At 49.1% G+C, this 23,280-nt stretch overlaps 1 protein-coding gene across 2 annotated transcripts in view; it reads right to left on the reverse strand.

Moving 5' to 3' along the window:
• Positions 1-23,280, reverse strand: part of KIFBP (kinesin family binding protein) — a 640,932-nt gene that overhangs the window by 263,154 nt on the left and 354,498 nt on the right. For both annotated transcript variants that reach the window (XM_069610612.1, XM_069610613.1), the window contains exons 3-4: positions 10,066-10,145; positions 9,808-9,991 (exon numbers count right to left, since the gene is read on the reverse strand). In XM_069610612.1, the coding sequence (XP_069466713.1) occupies positions 9,808-9,991; positions 10,066-10,145 (264 nt within the window). The remainder of the gene's footprint in view (positions 1-9,807; positions 9,992-10,065; positions 10,146-23,280) is intronic.

Raw genomic sequence — 23,280 nt, forward strand, 5'->3', positions numbered from 1 at the left:
TTAGGCTTGTGAGTAGTAGAAGATGCAAGCAACACTACAATAAGTTCTCTCAGACTTTACAGTACCTTTGGATTGAAGAAAAAGTGCAACAGATGACTCCTTTTCCTGTACAGCTCTCCAGATCTCACTGTTCATGGGCCTCAGTCGTGGGGACAAGAGGGACGACTTCTGGGGACTCCTGCACTGCACTGCAACGGGACGGTCACCGCTCGCAACCGGAAATCTTCAAACAAGTGGCACTTTGGTGTTTCAGCTCCACGCAACTACCGCAAATAGCAACACTGTGGTTCCTGGCTGTCAAGATGGACTTTCCTTGCTTCTGGGTTCCCGCACTCTGTTGAGGAGGCTCAGGGTCGGTCAGTCCTGCTTCCTGAGAGTCAGGAGGATCTTCCTGGAGCTCTGGGCCAACTTAAAAGCAATGCACACAATCTGGTGTTCCTATCCCTGGCTATTCGGTTTCCAGCCGCAACTCTGTGGAAATTCAACCAGCTCCGAGAAGATGTCCAGGTGGCTTACTTTGGAGTTGATTGGTCCCACCAACTCAAAGGGAGAAGTCGTCCTTGCAGGGACTTCTTTGTCGATACGAATTTGGAGTTTCAGAACAGCAGCAGGGCTTCACTGGGCAAACCAACGGTCCAGGAGTTGCAGCAAGCATCCTCTTAAAGTTCCTCTCTCATGTTCCTTCGGCCAGTGGTTGACTCTGCCTTCCAAGCAAAAAGCCTCACCTTTTATTCAGGTTTCTCCCATTCATTCCAGCCTAGCTGTCAGTCACCAAGCGGGGTGGCTATCTTTGCCGGACAGTCAGCCAGCCAATCACCAAAGGCAAAGCAAACAAAGGGACCAAACCAGGGTTGGCGTGCAGAGTAAATCTCAAGAAGGACATTTCCACAAAGAAATGGTGAAAAAAGAAGACTGGGCCCATTTTGACAAAAATTGCACCCTGGGGTGCTTTACTGTAGCTGCGAGCACAGCCCGCTGTAAATGCACACCACAATAGTTTAAAGTAAACCACTGCCACCAGCCATTCATTGATGAAAGGGTAACAAAAATGTTACATGAGAAGCTAGACAAAGGGGATACTAAGTAACCCCTCAAGCACCTTTCGGTAAGATAGTGTGTGCTGGGTCTAGAAAGTTACAAATGTAAGTAAAGTCAATTTCACTTTACTGCTCTGGGAAACAGTGGTTTATCCCAGGGAAGCTATTTAAACGTTTGTGAAATCTGAAAGACTTCCCTGTGCCACTGCACTGAAGGTGCTGTTTGACACAATGTAAAACATGCTGCCTATGGAGTTTTTCAGGCTCCATAACCAAAAGAAACAGAGTTCAAAAATCACATTAAAATACATGGGAGAGGGGGGAAAAAGGGTCTTCAAATTGAAATATATGAGTGGGAAAAAGGGTCCGACTCTCCAGGTTAAAAAACTCAAGTCCTCAAAATCCAGCAAAGTTGCTGGGAGTCTCTAGGGTGGAGGGAATTAGCAAATTTCTGAGAATACTCCCCAACACCCACCTCCCCACTGCCCTTGTACTCCTTCCAGCCAGAATGCAGCTATTCAGACATCCGTGGACCCCTGCATGCTCCCCGTCGCCTCTGTCTGTGCAGGTGTGGTCACCACCCCCTATACCCCTATTTTAGTCAGCTTTTCTGTATAAGTTTTGCTTCATTTGCCTACAATTGTTGTGCTGTTTCCGTTTTGCGTTCTTTTATTCACTTGCAGTGGTGTACTATTATATTCTAGATCGTCGCCCAACCCTTTGCTTCAATACCCACAATCTTGTCTAGCGTTTCTGCACTTCTGTCGGTAAACCCCTTTTAATAACAAAGTAAAAAGAGGAACTGATTGGCCCCCCTGTCTCTGCTCCCCACGGCTCCCGAACCATAATAATGTACTGCACAGGGTCTTCATATTGCATCATGGACTGTATGTCTGGCGTGTCGGGGTAAGTGCGCCAAAGCGTGCCCCACACCTGTGCTTTGATGATGTTGAACGGTGTGCTGTTGTGCGCATCGTCGTCTAACCTCACTCCTGAGAATCCTGCTTTAATCCACACATCTCCGGCTTGGTCAATCTCCATTGACACTAATAAGCTTTTCATATCCCCTAAGGCGAGGGGTACACCCACAGTGTTTTCCAAACGCATATCGGTGGGAGCGCTTTAATCAAATTGTTCTTGTCCTTCTGCACCCAGGGTTCATATTGTGCACTACCCCTGCCCTTGCGTATCGAAGGCATCTGTAACTCTGCTCTCTTCCCTTTGTTCCTTCCGGCACTACCTTCTTTCCTTGCCAATGTCATCCGGCCAAACTAAAAATTAACACCACCAAGTCTGCAGTAATGGGCTGTGTGGAAGGAAGGGGAAGCCAAAGATGTGTCCCATTGTGTGCGCTCCTGGCGTAAATTTGGTGAATATCCGTCCAGCCGTTTGGGCTGTAGGAGCGAGCAAACATTTTTTTCCATTTATCTATGGGAAAAACCACACATTTTGGGACCCCTTTATAAAACTTTGCCCCCCCCCCCTTTAACAAAACCTCACTAAACTTAGAATCAATCTGACAGGTCCATACACTATTTCTGAGAAGTTATAAGCCGCCCAAAAAGTGCTCTTCATATGGGTTGAGCCACTTAACCATAACTACACACTGCACGCCCTGTAAAATATATATACATATGATACATTACTCACCGTAATCGTATTTCTGATGCTTGTATCTGCTTAGATTCACATGCTATGCATAGGCCAACATCTAGTGGAAGCTGTGCAGTATTACAGTTGTTTTCGAAACTCAAAAAGGGACGTCGACAGGGTGTGCCAGTAATACTATCCCTAGTGTGATGTCCACTGTACCCATGGACCTTCACGCGTCTAGGTCCCTCAGATTGTTTTGTTCTGACATGAGTTTGCATGAAGTGTAGCGTGAGTACAGGTGTAGCCAAGCAGATAGATAACAGAAAGCTCATAACATCTATGCACCTTCTCTCAGGGGAGGAAGGGCGGCTGCATGTGAATCTAAGCAGATACAAGCATCAGAAATAAGCTTACGGTGAGTAATGTATCCCTTCTGAGGCTTGTGGAATCTTCTTAGATCACATGCTATGCATCGATTAGTGAGCAGTGTTAGGAGAAGGTGGGGGGGTCGTGAGAAGGAGCAGCGGCAAATCGATGTTTTAGGACCACTTGTCCCACCTGTGTATCTGCTTTGGAATGTGCGTCAATGCAGTAGTGCTGAGTGAAAGTGTGTACTGAGCTCCATGTAGCTGCTTTGCAAATACTGTCTAGGGGGACATTTGCAATAAAAGCCAGAGTAGCTCCTGTGCTCCGTGTGGAGTGAGCTCTTGGAGTAAAAGGCAGTGTCTTGTTTGATAATGAATAGCATAATTGTATACATTTGACTATCCATCTGGAGATGGCATTGTTGGAAATGTGGTCTCCTTCTTTGCCTGGAGCTACGGAGACAAACAGTTGATCTGTTTTCCTAAGCGGTCTTGTTTTATCTACGTAGGAGAGAACCGCTCTCCTCACATCTAGTGTGTGGAGTTTAACCTAAGCCGAGCTAGTTGGCTTCTGAAAGAAGACTGAAAGCTCAATGGATTCGTTTACATGGAATTTGGAAATGAATTTAGGTGAAAACCTAGGATGCGTCTGTAAAACCAATTTGTCTTTATGAATAATAAAGAAAGGGTCCTGCACTGACTATGCTTGGAGTTAGCTGACTCTTCTTATGGAAGTAATAGCCACTAAGAAGGCAGTCTTGTAGGTAATGTGTTTAAGACTAGCTTGGTGCAAAGGCTCAAAGGAGGGGCAGGGGTCCCATGAGCTTCGCTAGTACTACATTGAGATCCCATCCTGGCGGGGGATTAGAGATTGGAGCGTGGAGTCGCATTACTCCCTCCATAAATGCTTTAATGACTGGCCCTTTCCATCGCAACACTACTTTGAGAGGTGGTGTAAGCTGACAAGTTGCTAGGTGTACCTTAATAGAGTTAAAGACTAACCTTGAATCCAACAAGTGGAGCATATAATTTAGAATGTGTGATGGGGTACATTCTATGGGGTTTATTTGTTTTGACTGGCACCAAATCTTCTCCACTTGTCGAAATAACAGTGTCTAGTGTTTGGTTTCTGTGCCTCCTTGAGGATATTACACCGCTGTGGAAAATTAAGGTGCCCGAACTCTACGACCTCAGGAGCCATGCTGCCAAGTTCATGGAGTGTGGTTGTGGGTGTACCGTTGTCCCCTCATGTTGGGTTAACAGGTTGATCTGGTACGGGAGCTTGATGGGATGGCACATTGCCAACTTGAGCAGATGTGGGTACCACGGTTGTCTCGCCCACATAGGAGCAACTAGGATGAGCGTCATCTGTTCTCTGTGCATCTTGTTCACGATTCTACCGATCAATGGTGTCGGGGGAAAAGCGTAAGCAAATTTCCCCGACCAGCTCATCCATAGGGCGTTCCCCTTGGAACCTGGTTGGGGGAACCTGGACGCGAAGTCTGGGCATTACTCGTTCTCTCTTGTAGCGAACAAGTCTAGAGTAGGGTAACTCCATTGAGAGAAGATGTGGTCTACAACGTGTGGGAGAAGTTGCCACTCGTGTTCTTCTGGCAGTGGATCTCTGCTGAGAGAGTCTGCTAGAGTGTCGAGTACCCCTGGAACATGCTGGGAGGACACAGACATCCCTCGTCTGAGTGCCCACCGCCATATTTTCTGAGCTAACGTGGACAGATTTGGAGAGAGTGTTCCCCCCTGTTTGTTGATTTAAAACATGGCAGTGGTGCTGTCTGTCAGGACTTGGACTGACTGGTTTGTCAGATGCCCTTCGAAACCTTGTAGAGCCTTGAAGACTGCTAATAGTTCCAGTAGGTTGATATGGTTCTGTGCCGTGACTTGTGTCCCCAGACCGTGTACTGTGTGGTGAAGGTAATGGGCGCCTCATCCGGAAAGTGACGTGTCTGTTGTGACGATCGCTAGCGCTTCCGGTTCGTGGAAGGGTTTACCTTTCATTCACTTTTCTCTCGACCACCAGCGTAGGTTTTGAACTAGAGTAGGTGAAACGACCACTAGATCGTCCCACTGACCACTTGCCAGAGACCATTGTTTCGCCAACCATTCCTGCATTGGTCGCATGCGCAGGCGTGCGTGTGGGACCAGATAAATGCACAATGCCATCATGCCTAATAAACGCATACCTTTGCGTACGCTTATCTGGAGACTGGCTTGAGAAACTGGGATATTTGCTGAAGCATGTTCTGTACCCTCTCCATGGATGGGAAGGCTAAGCCTGTCTTTGTATCTAGAACAGCTCCTAGGAACTGTTTCGATGTATCTGGTACCAGACTTGACTTTTTCTCGTTTATCGAGAAGCCCAATTGGAAAAGAAGGTTTATAGTTCTTTGCGTGTTTATCTTGCAAAGCTGGTAAGTTTCTCCCGTGATCAGCCAGTCGTCCAGGTATGGGTACACTGGAATAGCCTCCCTGCATAGGTGCGCTGATACCACCGCCAGTACTTTCGTGAATACCCTTGGAGCTGAGGCTATCCTGAAGGGTAGCACCTTGAATTGATAGTGTTGGTCTGTTACTTTGAAAGGCAAGAACCTTCTGTGCGCTGGGAACATTGAAACATGAAAATAAGCATCTTTCATGCCCAATGTTGCCATGTAATCCCCCTGTTTTAACAGTGGAATTACCTCTTGTAGCGTTGTCATGCAGAATTTTTGTGGCTTGACATTTGTTTGCATGGCACAAGTCTAATACTGGGCGCATGGTTGGATCTTTTTTTGGAACAAGGAAGTACGTTGAATAGATACCCTAGTTTACCTCGTTGGTCGGCACGATCTCGATGGCGTCCTTGAGGAGTAGTGCCACGATTTCTTCTATCAAGATGAGCTGTTCCTCTCTTGATGACCTTTTTTGCCGCGGGGGAAGGTTTGATGGAATCCCCAGGAGTTTGATGCAATAACCTCCCGCTACTGTAGATAACACCCACTTGTCAGTGGTTATCCATTCCCATGTGTGGGTGAAGTTTGCAATTCAACCCCCGACTGGGGAGGCATGGCAGGGGACCGGTAGCGGGGGGGGGGGGGGGTCATTGTTTGGAAGGGGTTTCCCCACCCTTGGAGGGGGGGGCTTCTACCCCGACCGCGGCCTCTGCGTTGGCCCCTAGGATAACCTTGGGACGCTTGTTGGTTGTTATTCCATGAGGAGCTCTGGTTCTGACCATACCCGGAGTCTGAGAATTTGGCCACGAAAACGGCAAAAAATTGCTACCCCCTCTTTGTCCCGTTTGCTTATTTGTAAGCTGGTCAAGGGATGAGAGTCTCGTAGCCTTCCTTGGCTGACTTCAGCGCATCTTCTACTGCTTTACCAAATAAAACATTGGGTTCTATTGGCATGTTGAGCTGGGTAGCCTATGTTTACAACTTAAAACCCGACTGACGAAGCCAGGCATGGCGCTTGAGGATGGTGCCTTCTCCAATAATGCGTCCGGCGTTATCTGCAGCGTCCAAGTTGTTTTTAAGTAGCTTGCTGACAGTAGCTCTACCTACAGCTGCTACAAGGGCGAGTCTTGATTTAAGGGGTTCTGGAGCTGAATCCACCAGGGCCGTAACCTTGTCCCATTTTGTGCAATCGTAACTTGCCAACAGAGCAGAATTGTTAGCGATGCCATCTTCCTCCCCATTGTGTAGAGCTTTTTGCTCTCTTTATCTGGGGGAGACTCGGAAGAGGCCAAGGGGGTGCCCGCTCTCTTTCGGGTGGTAGTGACTACCAGTGAATCCGGCTTGAGCTGCCCCCTTATGTATAAGGGGTCAGAGGGTGCTGGTCGGAATAGTTTTTCTATTCTCGGATTCACTGCCCTAGTTTGGTTTGGCATCTCTAGGGAAGGTTGAATCCTTCTCTGGACAGATTTTAGCATGGGTATAAACTGTGGAAGCCTTCTTGTCCCCTAGGATGTTCTCAACAATATCCTTGTCCTATTGGATTTCTTGAGTGTCAATGCCAAAATGTTCAGCAGCCTTGAGTAGGATATTGTTAAACAAGGGCTGGTTATCCACAGGGGAATCAGGTAAGGGAGGGTCCTGTGGGACGAGAGAGTCCATAGCAAGAACACTGATTTTTTCACGTCATCATTATTATAGTTCTGACCCACGTCCTCATCCCCAACGTCATCCTCATCATAGTATGTATCATGGTCTAGATACTCTTCCGCCTCTGCATGTAGGTCATAAAGACTAGTGGAGATGTGTGACTTTTTAGTGGATGGTGCATCATAAATCTCGGCAGGGGGGTGGGGGGGAAGAGATCTTTTTCCTGACGGTTGGGAAGATGTGCAGGGCTGAGAAGTTGCAGATATGGTCTTGGAATTGGATGCCTGAATGGTAGGAGGTGTATTTATTAAACTTTAAAGAGCCGTGGGGTGCTCTTCAAAGAAATTCGTAAAGAAAGACATTCTGCTCATAACTCTGTCTATGTCCTTGGCTGACCAGTTGGCAGAGGTTGGGATGATCCCAGGGGAAGTAATGGCAGGAGTGGAGGGTGTTGGCAAGTTACTGTCTCCCTCCTCCACTTCTATCAAGATTTGATCAGGTTCTTGAGAAATGTCCTCTGCTGGGATCTCATCAGGCTTTTGTGGATCAAGAGGTTTGGCCTTACTTTTGACCTGAAGGCTTTTATTCTTGTCCTTTTGGGAAGAATCCCTGTCTTTATGCTTATCCTTGGGATTAGAGCTCTTTGAGGATGACTGTTTAGAACTAGAACCCTCAGTTAGACCTTTGGGGACATGTTTCTTTATTAAATGTGACAGGTGACTCTTTAGGCGTCCCCCCAGGTGTGGGTCGAGTTTCGGCACTGGGAAGGGCTTTACTGTCGTCTTTCGGTCAGTAGAAAAGGTCTTATGCTTGTCGTCCTTGGTCTTATGGGGCCTGTCATGAGGCAGTCGAGACTCGGAGTGCCCAGAGGACAGTAAATCCATAGATTTGCCCCTAGACGCCGACTCTCGGCATGTGAGAGACATCGCCGTGGGATATGTCTTTGGTGTGGGAAAGTTTAGTGCCTTTGCCACCGTGTGTCGTCCCCACAATGGAGCCTCCGGTCTGTCTGCTTGGTCGGGGGCTAGCACTAGGTAACGAGGATGTTCCCCGTCACCCTCGCTGTCCGAAAAGACGGCGCCGCTGCTGGCGTTGGAGTCCTCCTCCACATCCATGGCAGCCTCAACCTGCATGGCTTGGTGGGCCCAACGTTTTGTCCTGCACTCCTTAAGGGTTTTTGGTTGAAGCAATTTACATGCTTGCCAGTGAGTCTTGTTGTGGTCTCAATTAAGACAGATGTTGCACACTCTGTGCTTATCGATCCATGTATATTTTTTGTTACAGGACGGGCAAAATTTAAACAGAGTCCTCTCCATGTTTGGGGTAGGCAGCAGGGCGACCAGGGAAAGGGGTGGAAACATACATTTTGTAATGACCGCCCCCACTCTCCCTACTGTAAGGGCCTGGGCCCGGTGGGCTTTCCAAGGCCGATAGAAATCCGTCGAAGATCTTCGTCCGACGGTTTGTCTTGTTCTTGTTGAGTTCTTCACCGCGTCGAGACACGGCGATCAAAAAAGGACAGGAAGAGTAACTATTATTAACAATTTATAAAGTCAATGGCGTATGCCGAAATTGCACTCTGCGATAAGCGACCGCTCACGATGGCGGAAAAAAACAATCTGAGGGACCTTGATGCGTGAGGGATCATGGGTACAGTGGACGTCACACTAGGTATAGTACTTGGGTTCTGTGGTCACTGAGATGAAAGCTTGGGGAAGCAGTAGCTGGCACATTCTGCATGCCTCTGTATGAGACCTGCACTTACTTCCGAGTCCACTTACAATTCCTATTTATAGAATCTCACCTGTTTCTAAGTGCTGTAAGAACAGGCGATCTCACCGACCGCAATGGTACTTTTTTACTACAATTCCAAGGATGAATGGCTAAGTAGGGCCTGTCTGATTTCAACCAGGAAATGTTCAGGTCGTCCACACATTGTTGAGGTGAGTGATTTTCTCAAGTTTGATTTCCAATGCATAAATGTGAATTCATACTGGAATGCGTGCATCCAGTCGATACCTCGGCCGAGGATCCACTTCCTCTTCGGAAGGCCAGTTCTACATTAAAGAGCTCTCCAATTAAAAGTTCCCATCTGAGATGAATCCCCCCACAAACCATTGTTCCTTTCCTTTCTCCATGCACATTACGCATTTGCCTGTTCAGCGTGCCAATCTTTCACAAAATAAAGAACTTGGTTTCGAGACCCTCGGATCAGTGTTTCCGAGAGATCAATACTTGAAGCAAAGCACTTACTTCCCTGATTTATCAGGAGGTGTGTCTTATTTACATAAGATCATTTTTAAACTACATATTAGTCCCCTGGTCCTCACCACACGCTACACTATGGCCTTTTAGCCCTAGCTGCTCAAAGTATAGTTTGCATTTTTACACTGCAACCCGCATAACTGAATGTACTGAGCTTTCTGAAAACTCTACTGAAATTTGGCGAACTGTTAAAGGTTTACGTCCTGCATTCCATCTGTAGTCTCCAACCTAACAAAGCTAAAGTTTCCTCATGTCAAATTATGCAACACATTTTCTGTCGAGATCTAACATTACATCACATTACAGAACACTTATAATTTTGAGCAGTTATGCCACATTTTTTAGGTCAACCCAGGCCATAAACACATATTAGTACACATGATATATGTGTAAAGATCATTCCGAAAACATTACATGCTAAACTGTCAAATGAAGAAGAAATTCGATTTTCACCTCAGGGAGATAATACTGTGAAAGCGTTGCTGCATTGGTGGCCCATTCCACTGGATTAAAGGTAGTGAATTCAAGCTGACGTTTAAGGGTAGCGTGACAGTACTGAGCAGACTTCTCAATAAACTCCAAGTGCTTGTAGACTTGTGCCAAATAATACAGAGTATGGGTGTAAACCTTCTCAAATCTGAAAATAAATATTTACAAGTCAGGTTTTGTTTAGTAACATGTAAAACTTTTAAAACGCTTGTAAGAAACTACCTTTTGAAACGCTCTTGTTCTGTATATTGTTCTTCTCTTGCCATAAAGTGTTCATGGAGTTCGAGTGGGGGTTTTCCAATCTGTATCAAAAGAATAAGTACTTTACTTGGAATTTCATGAACTGGAATTTTATCTATTTGCAGTTAAACCAACAGACCACTTTTTATTTAAATATATTTATTCCACTTGCATTTTGAAACCCAATTATTTTGTAGTATAATTCAAGTACCAATATTGTTGTTTCAAAGCAATCCAATATGCAGATTCCTAAAGGCAGTTTCTATGTTCTGTAACTAAGCTTGCGACAAGTAACAGCACCGCGATGCTATACAAATGTAAATAAATGTGGTGGCAACCCTAGAGACACAGGGATCAAAAAGTATGTTTTGCTTTATTTTATTATTATAGTGTGTTTATAGAAATGTGCACTCAATAGCCAAAACAAACAATGTACACTATTAAGCCATATAGCAATACGATTATTTGATGTCATAAGCAAGATATGGATAAAAAAAAAACATTTTGTTTAAAAAAAGATCACTCCTAAAAAGTGCATCTCTTCATATGCAAACTGTTGATTCTCTATCCAGTCATGCTCCCACAATCTTTTCTTGACCTTATCGGGATTATCAATCAAAAGATCTCCATCTACATTCCCAACAACAATTGACATTCCTCGAACAGCAGTGTTAGCATGTTGGAATTCCCAGAATTCATTGATTTATATAGATCCTCAAACATAGAACCCTTCACTGGGGCAAATCGTTTTGCGATATAGGCACATCATATTCCACTGAACTCGGGACCTCAGCTTATGAATGCCCAGTTCATACCTGATAAGATATTGGCACCGAATTGGGAAGAAATAGTGACTTCCTCCATAAAAGTCCTTCTAATCTTGCCAAATAAGGCCATTCCACCAAATGCCAAAGCTCCAGTTCAAATACTAGGCACGATTTTCCCATTATATTTAATAAAAGGCAGAAATGAGAAGCAACAATACCTAAAATGAAGTATACGCAGTTGGAAAACAAATAAATATAACAAAAAATAGTGAAAGACCACACGCTTTACCAAAGATATGTGATCTCAAATATTTCAATAGTTTTACTTTTTCAATAGTTCTTCCTTCCAGTGACCGCTTTAATTGCACATGCTTTCTAGTGTCGTTTTCTCTACATAAATCATCACTTCATTTTCTAAAAGATGTAGAGCATCCAGGGCTCGCTATAAACCAACTGCAGTTTGATCAAATATGAAAAAGTCATCAGCATAGGCAATCCACTGGATATGCTGATCAGCAAGTTTTTTGTGGAAAATAGAGATGTATAAATTGAAGAGGCAGTTAGCAAGCACACCATCCTGCCTCACACCTCTCAGTGCTTGAATTGAGTCTGTTATTCTTCCTCGATTATCTAACCTTACCCTTACAGAAAAGTTGGTATGACAATGTCCAGCAGACTTAGAGGAAGACCCCAGGTAGCCAATGTATGTAATGTAATTGTCATTTGTACAGCACCTTTCACCATTTGTATGGTCTATATGCGCTGTACGGAACAAGTTACTTACCTGTAACTGTTGTTCTCCAGCATGGGTCTGGCATGGATTCACATGCTCATGAATATTCCCCGTCGTCAGGCTGGGAATCCTCGGTAAAGAAAAAACCAGTATCAGTTTCGTTTCTGATCTGTCTTTCGTAGTAATAACCAATCACTGGTCTCTGCGTCATACTGACCACAGCCAATGACTGCCCTCTACCTAAGCACCGCCTCTGGCAGCCATCTTCAGATTTGGAAGCACGTGAAGTGGCAGTATGACCAAGTGAAGAGCCGCAGAGGGGTAGGCGGGAGGGTTCGCATGTGAATCCATGCCAGACCCATGCTGGAGAACAACAGTTACAGGTAAGTAACTTGTTCCTTCTCCAGCATGGGGTCTGGCATGGATTCACATGCTCATGAATAAAGAATACATAGCAGTACACACATGCACAACCACGGGAGGTGGCAAAGGCTCAACATTAAGCATCACATCAACTCAACATTAAGCATCTTACCTCCTCACCAGGCTCACCTCAGGCGAACAGGTTGCGCAGCACTGCTTGGCCGACCCTGGACTCCTCCCTGGAATCCCGGTCGACGCAGTAGAATTTCGTGAAGGTGTGCGTCGACCTCCACGTAGCAGCCCTGCATATGTCCAGCAGGGGCACACCAGATAGGAACGCCGTGGTAGCTGCGATCGCTCTGGTGGAATGGGCTCTCGGACGGCCAGGCAGCGGTCGGTTTGCCAACCGGTGACAGTACATGATACAGCCGGAGAGCCATCTGGAGATGGAAGCCTTCGAGAGAGCCTTCCCCTGATTGACAGGTCCAAAGTTCACAAAGAGTTGTGACGTCTTCCGAAAACCTTTCGTGCGGTCCACGTAGAACTTCAGCGCTCTAGCTACATCCAGCGAGTGCAAAGTCCTCTCAGCCGGCGACGAAGGCGACGGGAAGAACACAGGTAACACCAAGGGTTCGTTGAGATGAAAGTCCGACGGTACCTTGGGCATGAAGGAGGGGTGCGTCCTGAGCACTACCCTCGTGTCGTGGAAAGTCAAGTACGGGGCCTTGCAGGAAAGGGCCTGGATCTCTCCCACTCGTCGTGCGGAGGTGATGGCCACGAGAAAAGCTGTTTTCCACGATAGAAACTTCAACGGGGCCGAGTGCAGAGGCTCGAACGGAGGTCCCATGAGTTTGGTCAGCACCACGTTGAGCTCCCACGCCGGGGCCGGAGCCTTCACCGGCGGGAACGATCTGAACAGTCCCTTCATGAACTCTTTCACCAGACGATGAGACCACAAGGACGTCCGGCCCGTGGTTCTGGTGTATCGGGAGATCGCAGCAAGATGAATCTTGATGGACGCGTGTGCCAGACCAGCTTTGGCCAGCGTCAGCAGGTACGGCAGCACTTGGGGAGCCGTAATCCGTAGAGGGTTAATCTTCTGTGCGTGGCACCAGACAGAGAACCTCTTCCATTTGTGTCCGTAGCATTTAAGAGTCGAGGACGCCCTGGCCTTTGCAAGAACCTCTCTGCAATCGGCCGGTATGTCGTATCCTCCAAACTCTAGCGCTGCAGGAGCCAGGCCTGCAAGTTCAGCGACTTCGGGTCGTGGTGGAGGATGGCGCCTCCTTCCCTGGAGAGTAGATCCGCGTCCGCCGGCAGCTTGATTGGCGGCGACGCCGACAAGTCCAGAAGGTCCGGGAACCATATCTGCCTCGGCCACGCAGGTGCGACGAGGATCATCCTGCACCGTGACCTCTTGAGCTGGTTGACGAGCCGGATTAGCAGAGGCAAGGGAGGGAACGCGTAGAGGAACAGGCCCTCCCAGGGGAACGAGAAAGCATCGCCCATGCTCCTCGTCTGGGGAAACCTGCTGGCGAACCTCCGGCACTTGGTGTTCGTCGCCGTCGCGAACAGGTCGATCTGGGGTGTGCCCCACCGTCGGAAGAGGCGATCCACCAGATCCTGCCGTAGTTCCCACTCGTGGCACGAGCGCAGCTCCCTGCTGAGTGAGTCGGCGATGGTGTTTTTTATCCCTGCCAGATGAAACGGCACCAGAAGAATCCCTTGGGCGACGGCCCAATGCCACAGGTCCTGCGCCTCCTTGGACAGCGCTGGGGACCTGGTTCCGCCCTGTTTCCTGATGTAAAACATGGTGGTGGTGTTGTCGGTGAAGATCCTCACCACCTTGCCCTTGAGGGACGGAAGGAAGGACCTGAGGGCCCAAAACACTGCACGGAGCTCCAGGACGTTGATATGCAGGGACTTCTCCGTCGGGAGCCAGAGTCCCCTTGCGTGCAGATTTTCGGTGTGCGCTCCCCACCCTTCTAGGGAGGCATCCGTGGTCACAGTCACCTGGTGGGCTGGGGTCTGGAAGTCCATGCCCGCCGTCAGATGCGCGCGGGTGCCCCACCACCGTATCGCTCGTCGGAAACTCTCGTCGAGCTTGATCCTTTCCTCGAAGCTGCCCGTCGTCTGGATCCAGCGCGCATCCAGGAACTCTTGCAACGGGCGCATCCGGAGCCTGCACATGGGAATGAGGTAGATGCAGGAAGACATCATCCCGAGGAGGGACTTGATGGACCTCACCTTGGCCGCGTCGGCCACCAACATCCGTTGCACCTTGCCCAAGATGGTCCTGGTCCTCTCCTCCGACGGGGAGGCCAGAAGGGACACTGTGTCGAGCCTCGCTCCCAGAAACAGTGCGACTTGCGCGGGCACCAGGTGGGATTTGGCGTAGTTCACGGAGAATCCCAGGTCCGTGAGGAGTTGGACGGTCCTTGCCGTGTGGACCACGGCGAGCTCCCTCGTCTTGGCGCGGATGAGCCAGTCGTCCAGGTAGGGGTAGACGTGAATCCCCTCGCGGCGCAGCTGCGCCGCCACCGGTGCGAGGCACTTGGTGAAAACCCTGGGTGCCGACCGCAGTCCGAAGGGAAGGGCTTTGAACTGGTAATGACGCCCTTGGACCACGAATCTGAGGAATTTTCGGTGCCCCTTTAGGATGGGAATGTGGAAGTAGGCATCCTCCAAATCCAACGACGATAGGAAGTCTCCTTCCTCCAGCTGACCCAGGACGTGCTGGAGGGTGACCATCCGGAACTTCTGCGCCTTGATGAACTTGTTCAGGCGTCGCAGGTCCAGGATGGGGCGCCATCCTCCCGTCTTCTTCTTCACGAGGAAGTAACGCGAGTAGACTCCGGAGCCCCGAAGCCTCTTTGGGACGAGTTCGATGGCGCCCTTTCTGAGCATCGCCTTTACCTCCAGGAGAAGTTGAGGGACGTGAAGTTCTTTCCTGGCCACGGGGGGGACGCGCGGGCACCTTCTTTGAAACTCGAGCGCGTGGCCCCGGGCCAGGGCGTCCAGCACCCAACGGTCGGTGGAGATGGACTCCCACACGCTGACGAAGCCCGCCAGCCGGCCTCCCACCGGGGTGCTTCGGTGGGGGCCCGACCCCACGGCCGGTTCAATCCTGCTTGGACGCGGCCTTGCCGCCTTGGCCTCCTTGGCGACGACGGCGGGGTCCGCCAGACTTGCCTCGTCCTCTGTAGGCCTCTTGCGACGACGAGCGGGCCGCTTGACGGTAGGAAGCGAAACCGCCGCCGGAACCTTTGGAGGCGCCCTTGCCTCCGCCGCTCCGAAAGGGCGTCCGCCGTTGCTGCAGTACTCCAAGGGCCCGGGCCGTCTCAGTATCCGCCTTGATGGCCTGAAGGGAATCGTCCACTGTCTTCCCAAACAGGTTGTTCCCGTCGAAGGGCATGTCCAGGACCCTGGTCTGGACGTCCTGCCGAAAGTCCGTAGCCTTGAGCCATCCGCGACGTCGAAGGCAAACGCCGTTGCCCATCTGGCGGAACCCAGTGTCGGCGATGTCCGTCGCCACGGTGATGGCGTGGTCCGAGGCCACCTCACCTTCCTGCAGGATCTCAAGGGCCTCCGCCCTCTTGTCGTCCGGCAGAAAATCCAGCAGGGGAGCTATCTTGTACCAGAGTTCCCTGTCGTAGCGGGCCACGATAGCCAAGGCGTTGGCCGCTTTAATCGTCGTCGCCGCCGACGAGATGACTCTGCGTCCCATGGCATCCAATTTCTTTCCCTCGCCGTCCGGCGGGGAAGTCGACGTGGAGGCCGCACCCCCCCCCGCTTTCTTCCTGGCTGCCGCGGAGACGACGGAGTCCGGGGTAGGCTGCGCCCGGAGGCATAGGGGGGCCGAGTCCGGGACCCGGTACTTTTTCTCGTACCGGTCTCTTTTCGCTGGCGTCGTGGAAGGGTTCTTGAGGAGGGAAAGGCCCTCATCCCAAATGTCGTCCAACAGAGGCACTGCGAGGACCGTCTTCCTCTTGGTCTCGCGCCGTTGGTAAAGGAAGCCTTCCTTTTTCTTCTCCTCAGGGCAGAGTTGGAAAAGCTCGGATGCCCTGGCGATCATTGAGTGGAACGATCCAATCTCGTCGGGCGGAGAAGCCCTGGTGGGAGGCGACGACGGAAAATCCTCGTCGTATGCCTCGTCGTCCGTACCCGTCGCTGCCGTGTCAGTCCCCGTATCATCCCCTCGGGTGGACGGGGAGGAGGGCTGGACGGGGCGCGACGGTTGAAAAGGAGGCGGTGGATGGATCCTTCTTTTCTTGGTAGGGGGAACACCAGAAGGTCCCGGTTCTGGATCCCCCGACGGGAGAGGTTCCTCCGTCGGTAACGGTAGTCTCGTCCTTATCTCGGAGCATAAGGACTGTATAGCCAACAAAATGGCCGCTGAGTTGTCTTGCGGCGCTGGCAGAGGGGAATCAGACGGGCGAGCAGGGGCCCCGTCGGTATCCTCGACGATGTCGTCGTCGTCACCTGCGTCGGGGCCCATTCCGACGGGCTGGTCTTGTTCCACGCCTAGGCCGTGGCTTAAGACCTCGATCAGTTCCTCTTCTGAGGTTGAGGCCGAATCTACGACGACGCCCTGCCCCCCCTTCTTCCCCACGGAGGGTTTCACGGGGGTCCTATCGATGGGCACGAAAGAAGACTCCCTCCGAGGAGGCAGGGAGATTCTGGGCCCCGAGGCCGCCACCACTGGTGCAGCCTCCACAGGCTGGGCCAGGGCCGCCGCGACCGTTTCGATACAGGGCTTGGTCGAATGGATCAAGGCCTTCACCACCTTAGGTGCGCTCACCGCCTTATCCTTGAGGGAGGGGGCACTGCCACGCTCCTCCTCTGCCTTAGAGCTCGACCGGGGTCTCTCCAGGAGCTTCGCCGGGTGCTCGGCCTTCCTCTTTGATGGTGCCGGGGAGGGTGCGCCCTGCCTGGCGCCCGTAGAGCCCGACCGTTCGGCGCTCCCGGTGCCAGCGGACTCGCGGTGCTTGGCCTTATGTTGGGCCCCCGTCGCCGGGGCGCCCTCAAAGGTCTTAGAAGACCGCTCAGATTTCTTCTTCTTCTCGCCAGACGGGCTCTTACCCTCCAGCCAGCTGGCGAGACGTTGATGGCGGTCCTTCATGGTCCGTTCCGACATGTTGCCGCAAAACGCACAGTCCTTCTCCACGTGCGTCTTGTCCCCATGAAGGCAGTAAAGGCAGAAAGAGTGTTCGTCCTCCTTGAAGACGTTCTGCAGCTGGCATCCAGGGCAGGCCCTGAACAGCTTTCCGGGCGTCGAGCTTCCCTTCTCCTGGGCCATCTCCGAGACCGGGCCTGAGAAGCTTCTGGAGTCCTCCGAAGTGTAGCTCGACGAAATCTTCACCCTTGAGGGGCACAGATGAATCCGACACGGGTCCCCGTTGATCGGATGTAGGATCGGTGGAGCTTGAGGCTCTTTTGACCGAAAGAATCGAAGTTTTTGTGAAAAAGCGCGAAAAAATAGCACTAACGCTCGAGAGCAATAGCACGAGGATCCCAACACATGAACGTGCGGTAAAAATCTGAAGATGGCTGCCAGAGGCGGTGCTTAGGTAGAGGGCAGTCATTGGCTGTGGTCAGTATGACGCAGAGACCAGTGATTGGTTATTACTACGAAAGACAGATCAGAAACGAAACTGATACTGGTTTTTTCTTTACCGAGGATTCCCAGCCTGACGACGGGGAATATTCATGAGCATGTGAATCCATGCCAGACCCCATGCTGGAGAAGTTGAACGCCCTTTAGGGGGGGCAGAAGTCCAATGTGGGAAATTTGTTATAGTGTAATTGTTTATTTGTAAAGGGCTTATACACAAGTGAAGTGCTTCAAATCACTTCAAGGCAGGAAGGGAACAAGGGATTACAGTCATAATTCTTAGCCCTTGAACATCCCGAATGATCAAACAATAACTAGCATACTAGGCCAGAGGCATATCTACTAGTGTATGTGTGACAAGGGGCGAAGGGGGGTGGGTTGGTAGAGGGAAAGGAACGTACAGTACAATAAACTACAGTACAAGGCCTGGCTAAGGAGAGGAGACAGAGGGAGGAACGGACAGACAGACTTTTTAGGCCTAGTCATTCAAGGTCATGCAATTGCGCAGAGACGGGAAGGGCGAGGGAGGGAATGCATGTAGAATGCATGTGTGCATTTTAGCCAATATGAAGATAGGTAGGGGTGGCCAAGACCTTACTAATCACCCATGTCGAGCAGGTATGTGGATGGGTGTAGAGAGGTAGTCTGTAGAGTGTGCAAGGAGACAGTATGTGCACAGCTAGACCAAATTTTTATCGTGGGCTATGGCTGCCTTCTGATAGCAGAGGTGTTGTGCAGTGTGTTCTACAGTAGTGCATGTAGTGTAGGGGTGATGAGAAGTGTTCTGGAGTATATATTGGAGCATGAGAGACCTTGTGTGCGCAGCTTGACTGAATTGTATAATGGGGCTAGGTGCATTCTAATGAAAGGTGTTCTGCAATGTGTCTTAGTGGAAGGGTGTTGAGAGGTAGTCTGGACAGTAAATGAGGACAGGAGAGGAATTGTGTGTAGCTAGACCGAATTTTGTTGTGGGGGATAACTGCATTCTAAAGATAACAGTGTTGTTCAATGTGTCTTAGAGTGGTGCATGCAGTGGAGGGTGTCGAGATGTGGTCTGGAAAGTGTGCAAGAGCAGGAGAGTCATTATGTGGGCAGCGTTTATTCCAAACTCTTGCCCTAATAACGAAACCGAAAGCTGAGGACATGTCTACGGTTGACACAGATATATTACACTTTTTCTGCCACGCTTTATTTTGGAAACACGCCAGAATGTGTCCATTAAGCCATGTCCCAATGGCTTTTTTGAATCCCGTCTGAAATTTCGCAATTCGGCCTGTATTGTGTGCCCAAACTTCCAGTTCGCGCAAGATTAAGGAAGTTAACTTACTCCAAGAATCAAACAGCACAACTGGGCAGTAATTCAAGGGCGAAAGTCTGTTGCCTTTTTTATATACAGGTACAATAAAGGCTTCTGACAAAGAAGGGGGAGCTGTTTTGTTCATTATATATTAATAAATAAGGTACAGAGAATCTTAGACCACACCCCATGGTCAAACTTCATAACTAAATTAGGAATTACATTGGGTCCAGCAGCCCTTGAATTTGTTCGATTTAATAATAAGCATATCAATAAGATCTACATCGACCAGCAAAGACCACTTTGTGGACATTGGAACTTGAACTGTTCGCATCCTTCTCGATTTTGCCTCTGCCTTTGAAACGGTCAATCATGCCATCTTTATAAATCGTCTGATACCCTTGGCATCAGGGACCTGGCACTGGACTGGTTGACTGCCTTCCTATCTGACCAACCTTCCCAGGTTCAACTGGGCCCTTTCGTCTCCTCCACCATACTCTCCATCTGCGGCGTCCCTCAGGGCTCTATCCCCTTGCCGTGGCTCTTCAACATCTACCTTGCCCCTCTAACCCACTTGAACTCCACCTTCCCTGCTCACTTCCAGTGCTATGCGGATGACACGCAGCTCTCCTTCAAGCTTCCCTCCACCACCTCATCTTCCTCTCTCATTTTTGACTGACTGCTTTTTAGGCATGTGGCGCTGCTAATGATCTCTGCCTTAATACCAGTAAGACGGAGATCCTTCTCAGTGGGACCCCTGCTCCCCCTCCTTATCTCATGCCGCCCTCCATGGGTCCCCTTCCCTCACCCTCTTATGAGGCAAAATACCTTGGCATCACTGTCGGCTCCTCTCCCTCCTCCTCACATCTTGGACCTTGCCAAGAAGGACCACTTTCAGCTGCACCTCCTCAGAGGCATTCTCCCTTTCCTCACCTTCCCCCAGAATCTCAAAATCTGCAGAGATCTGTCCTCTCTAGGCTGGACTACTGTAACAGCCTCTTCCTCAATCTGCCTTTATCCTCCTTTTGCCCCCTTCAACTAATCCAGAATAGGACTGCAAGACTTATCCTTGGACTCAAGCACAGGGACCGCATCTCCCCAGCCCTAAAATCTCCCTGTGGCTGCGAGGATCAAGTTTAAGACCCTCTGAATCATCCACAAGGCTTTCGGGGTCCTGGGACCTGCTACATTCAGCTCGCGCTCCCTAAATGCCTCCCTTCGGTCTTCTAGCTCCATCTCTCTGCAGATCAGATGCTTTTCAAAGCCCAGAGTGGGGGTTAGATCTCTCGCTTCGACAGGAGCCTCCCTCTGGAATGGTCTCTCTGCCCCTCTCAGGCCAGATATCCTTAAGTTCTGGAAGCTTCTCAAGATCCTCCTTTTCTCTTCTTCCTTCCCTCTCCCCCTCACAGTCCTCTGCTAAGCCCCCCCCCCACCTCTGCCGCATTGACTGGCTGCCTGGTCCCTTCTGAGTCCTACAAGGCAACAGGCCCTCCGCGCCCAGTCTTCCCTTAACCCCGCCCTCCCTGACCTGCACTTGCCCTTCCAGGCCCCCTTCCCCTGACTAGCCTGGCGAGTTTGCATCTCTACCGAGCCTGGTCCACCCCCGTCCTGGCACTTCGAACGTGGTCCTCACTCCCTGCCTCCCCTGGCACTTGCCCACCTGGCCTCCCCATAGCATTTGCCTAGCCTCCACTCTGCCCGCACTTCTCGCCCACCGTAGCATTATTCCTTCCGCCCGGCCGACACTCCTTACCCCCTTCCCCCTGCACTTCTTGTTACTGCACTTGCATGATCCGAATGACAAGGCCTAATAGGAACATTATTGTGGTTTCCTCCCCTGTTCGATAACATCACTGCATACCTGGTACTAAGCGGGTTATAAAAAAACAATTATAATTATAAACTAGCTATCTTTATCGTAAAGACGAAATCTATATTTTAGCATGCTTCTAAACTGCTGCATAAGAGAGCTTGATGTTTAAATACCAAAGACCTCCCACAACAACTGAAGCTCTCAGTCTTTTCAAAGAAGCCCAAAGATTTTTTTTTTAACTGAATTTCTTCATATTCATGCAGTCTCTTTTTTATCTTAGACGGTGCAGACCTACCCTCATGTTTTGGTGGTAAAACTGGTTCAATGTTAACTTTGATAAAGCGATAACATTGGGCAGTATATAAAAGATAATTATTCCAAGACAACCGCTTTCCCTGGGCAGAGATTTGCAGGGCCTGTGGTGCCATCATCAGACCCTCAGCCAATAGAATTATGGTCACTCAAAGATGTAAAAGGAGTACAAACATCATAACACTCAGCAAAATGAAAACATAGTTTATGTGCAAAAAAGAGATGGATTGTGCCAGGTAGGTGCAGAAGGTATGTCTCCTTGCTCATAACCGTTCATTTTGACCAATCCCCAGGTGTCAAAGAAGTGAGCCCACTTTACACTGTCAGTCAATAGACCTTTTGAATTACTGGATAATTAATTTGATATACCCGACCTAATTTTCATCTCAGGATCTAGGTACCGACTATTAAGATCTCCACCTACAAAAATGTTTTCGGAATCACCTCGATCAGAAAGATCATTCAAAAAGTCACCCAGGTCTTGTCGAGCAGGGGTGCAATATAAATGTATTATTAAAATGTTTTTAAAGGGAACCAAGCGTACTGGATGGACATCTTTCAAAATGATTAAACATAGCATTTTCAAACAAAATCAGTATGCCACCAGTCGGACTTCCCTTCAAACCAGTCTTAGAAGGATGAGTACCCATCCAACAGAGGACAGATAGTAAGCCACACTTCTTGTAGCAGTATTATGGCACTTGACATATGCTGAAAGCAGAGCGCATTGGAAGTGAACAACTTTTTGTGCCCTTGAGAAATCCAAGAAGTTATCAAAGGTTTATGCGTGTTAAAGAGACTGATGGGCGGGTCGTGAGACTACGCGATTGGAAACCATTGCAGCCGGAAGCCATAACCAATCAGGCGATTCTATGCTAGCCTTGGAACCCTGCTCGAAATGGACCGTACACTTTGTCGATGTAGGGGTAGGGCATGACATTCTCAAATCAGACCATTTTGAATGTGTTTGTTTTGTTGAATTTCTCCCAGAACACGGTCTTTCATTAGGAATGAATAGATCGTAGTTCAATGATAAAATGATCAGTCGTTCTCTTTCCTCCAATAATAAAGAAACTACTATTCATGGCAGAATTAGTGCATACATTATCCACAAACTGGACTAGATTGATATCCCTGGTATCAAGATTACGCAGCGAATGTATTTCATAAAATAGCAATGATATTTATTGAGCAACACAGATTCAGATACTAGAAACAGTGATTCTAAGCCCAGTTTTAGAGGAATTAAAAGGAAGCACAAAACTGCCATCCTAGCAGGGTCAGTGTACCACAAATAGTCTTCAAGGACTGGAGGGAGGGCTTCACCGCCTGGGAATCTATGTCCTTTTCGACTACAACTAGGCCACCTTTTGTGATCAGGATTTCAAAGCTATACCCTTAGCCCTACTAATGTAACCCTCAAACTCTGCCTTAGGAAAGTGAAGCAGGGTATTATGAATTTCAAATATGCTGGGCAACTAGTATTTTAATTATATCAATTCTCCAAATCGTGATGAGGCACGGAATTGTCCCTGTATTCGTTTTGACATTGAATCTGTGATGCCAGTTACTAAATTCATATGGAAATAATGTCACATGACTCCAAGATATTACCCCATTTATTCAATGGTATCTTGCTAGTATCCAAATCCTAAACCCATACCATAGCTGATGGGCCCATACTATCATTAAGGGAAAAGCACTGACGTCATACAATTATTCAATTGATAACCACATGTGCTTACCAGCTACTGGAGGAAGGAAGAACAAGTTACTTACCAACTGGTAACGTTCTTTCGACTGGATTTTCCTCCAACGTATTCCACATCTTTGACATGTAATGTCCACAGCTGTGCTGCTTCAGAGATTTTTTTGGCAGAGGGAACCCTGTGTCGAGTCGATGTCCCTCGAAGGCCTCCATCAAAGGTGACATCATCGGATGTTATAAGTAGGACGCACAGCGCCCATAGCCTCAGTTCATGTTTTCTCCCTCCACAACGTGTGCCATAACCACACACCAAGCCTCGATGACTGCACATAGCCTTGTGGGAACGCAAGCTGCAATAGCATAGGAAATTCTGCAGAGGGGTAGACTGGAAGGGTGATGTGGAATACGTTGGAAGCAACATACAGTCCAAAGAACGTTACCAATTGGTAAGTAACTTGTTCTTCGAATGGATTGTGTCCTCCAACGTATTCCACATCTTTGACAGACTCCCAAAGCAGTATCAGTGAATGGAGGAGGGAGAAGAATTTGCATATACCCAATCAGATGGCAGAATAGAGCACTGCTTTACC

The sequence above is a fragment of the Ambystoma mexicanum genome, chromosome 8 (assembly GCF_040938575.1).
Source record: "Ambystoma mexicanum isolate Mex_15411 chromosome 8, UKY_AmexF1_1, whole genome shotgun sequence".
NCBI classification, from domain to species: domain Eukaryota; kingdom Metazoa; phylum Chordata; class Amphibia; order Caudata; family Ambystomatidae; genus Ambystoma; species Ambystoma mexicanum.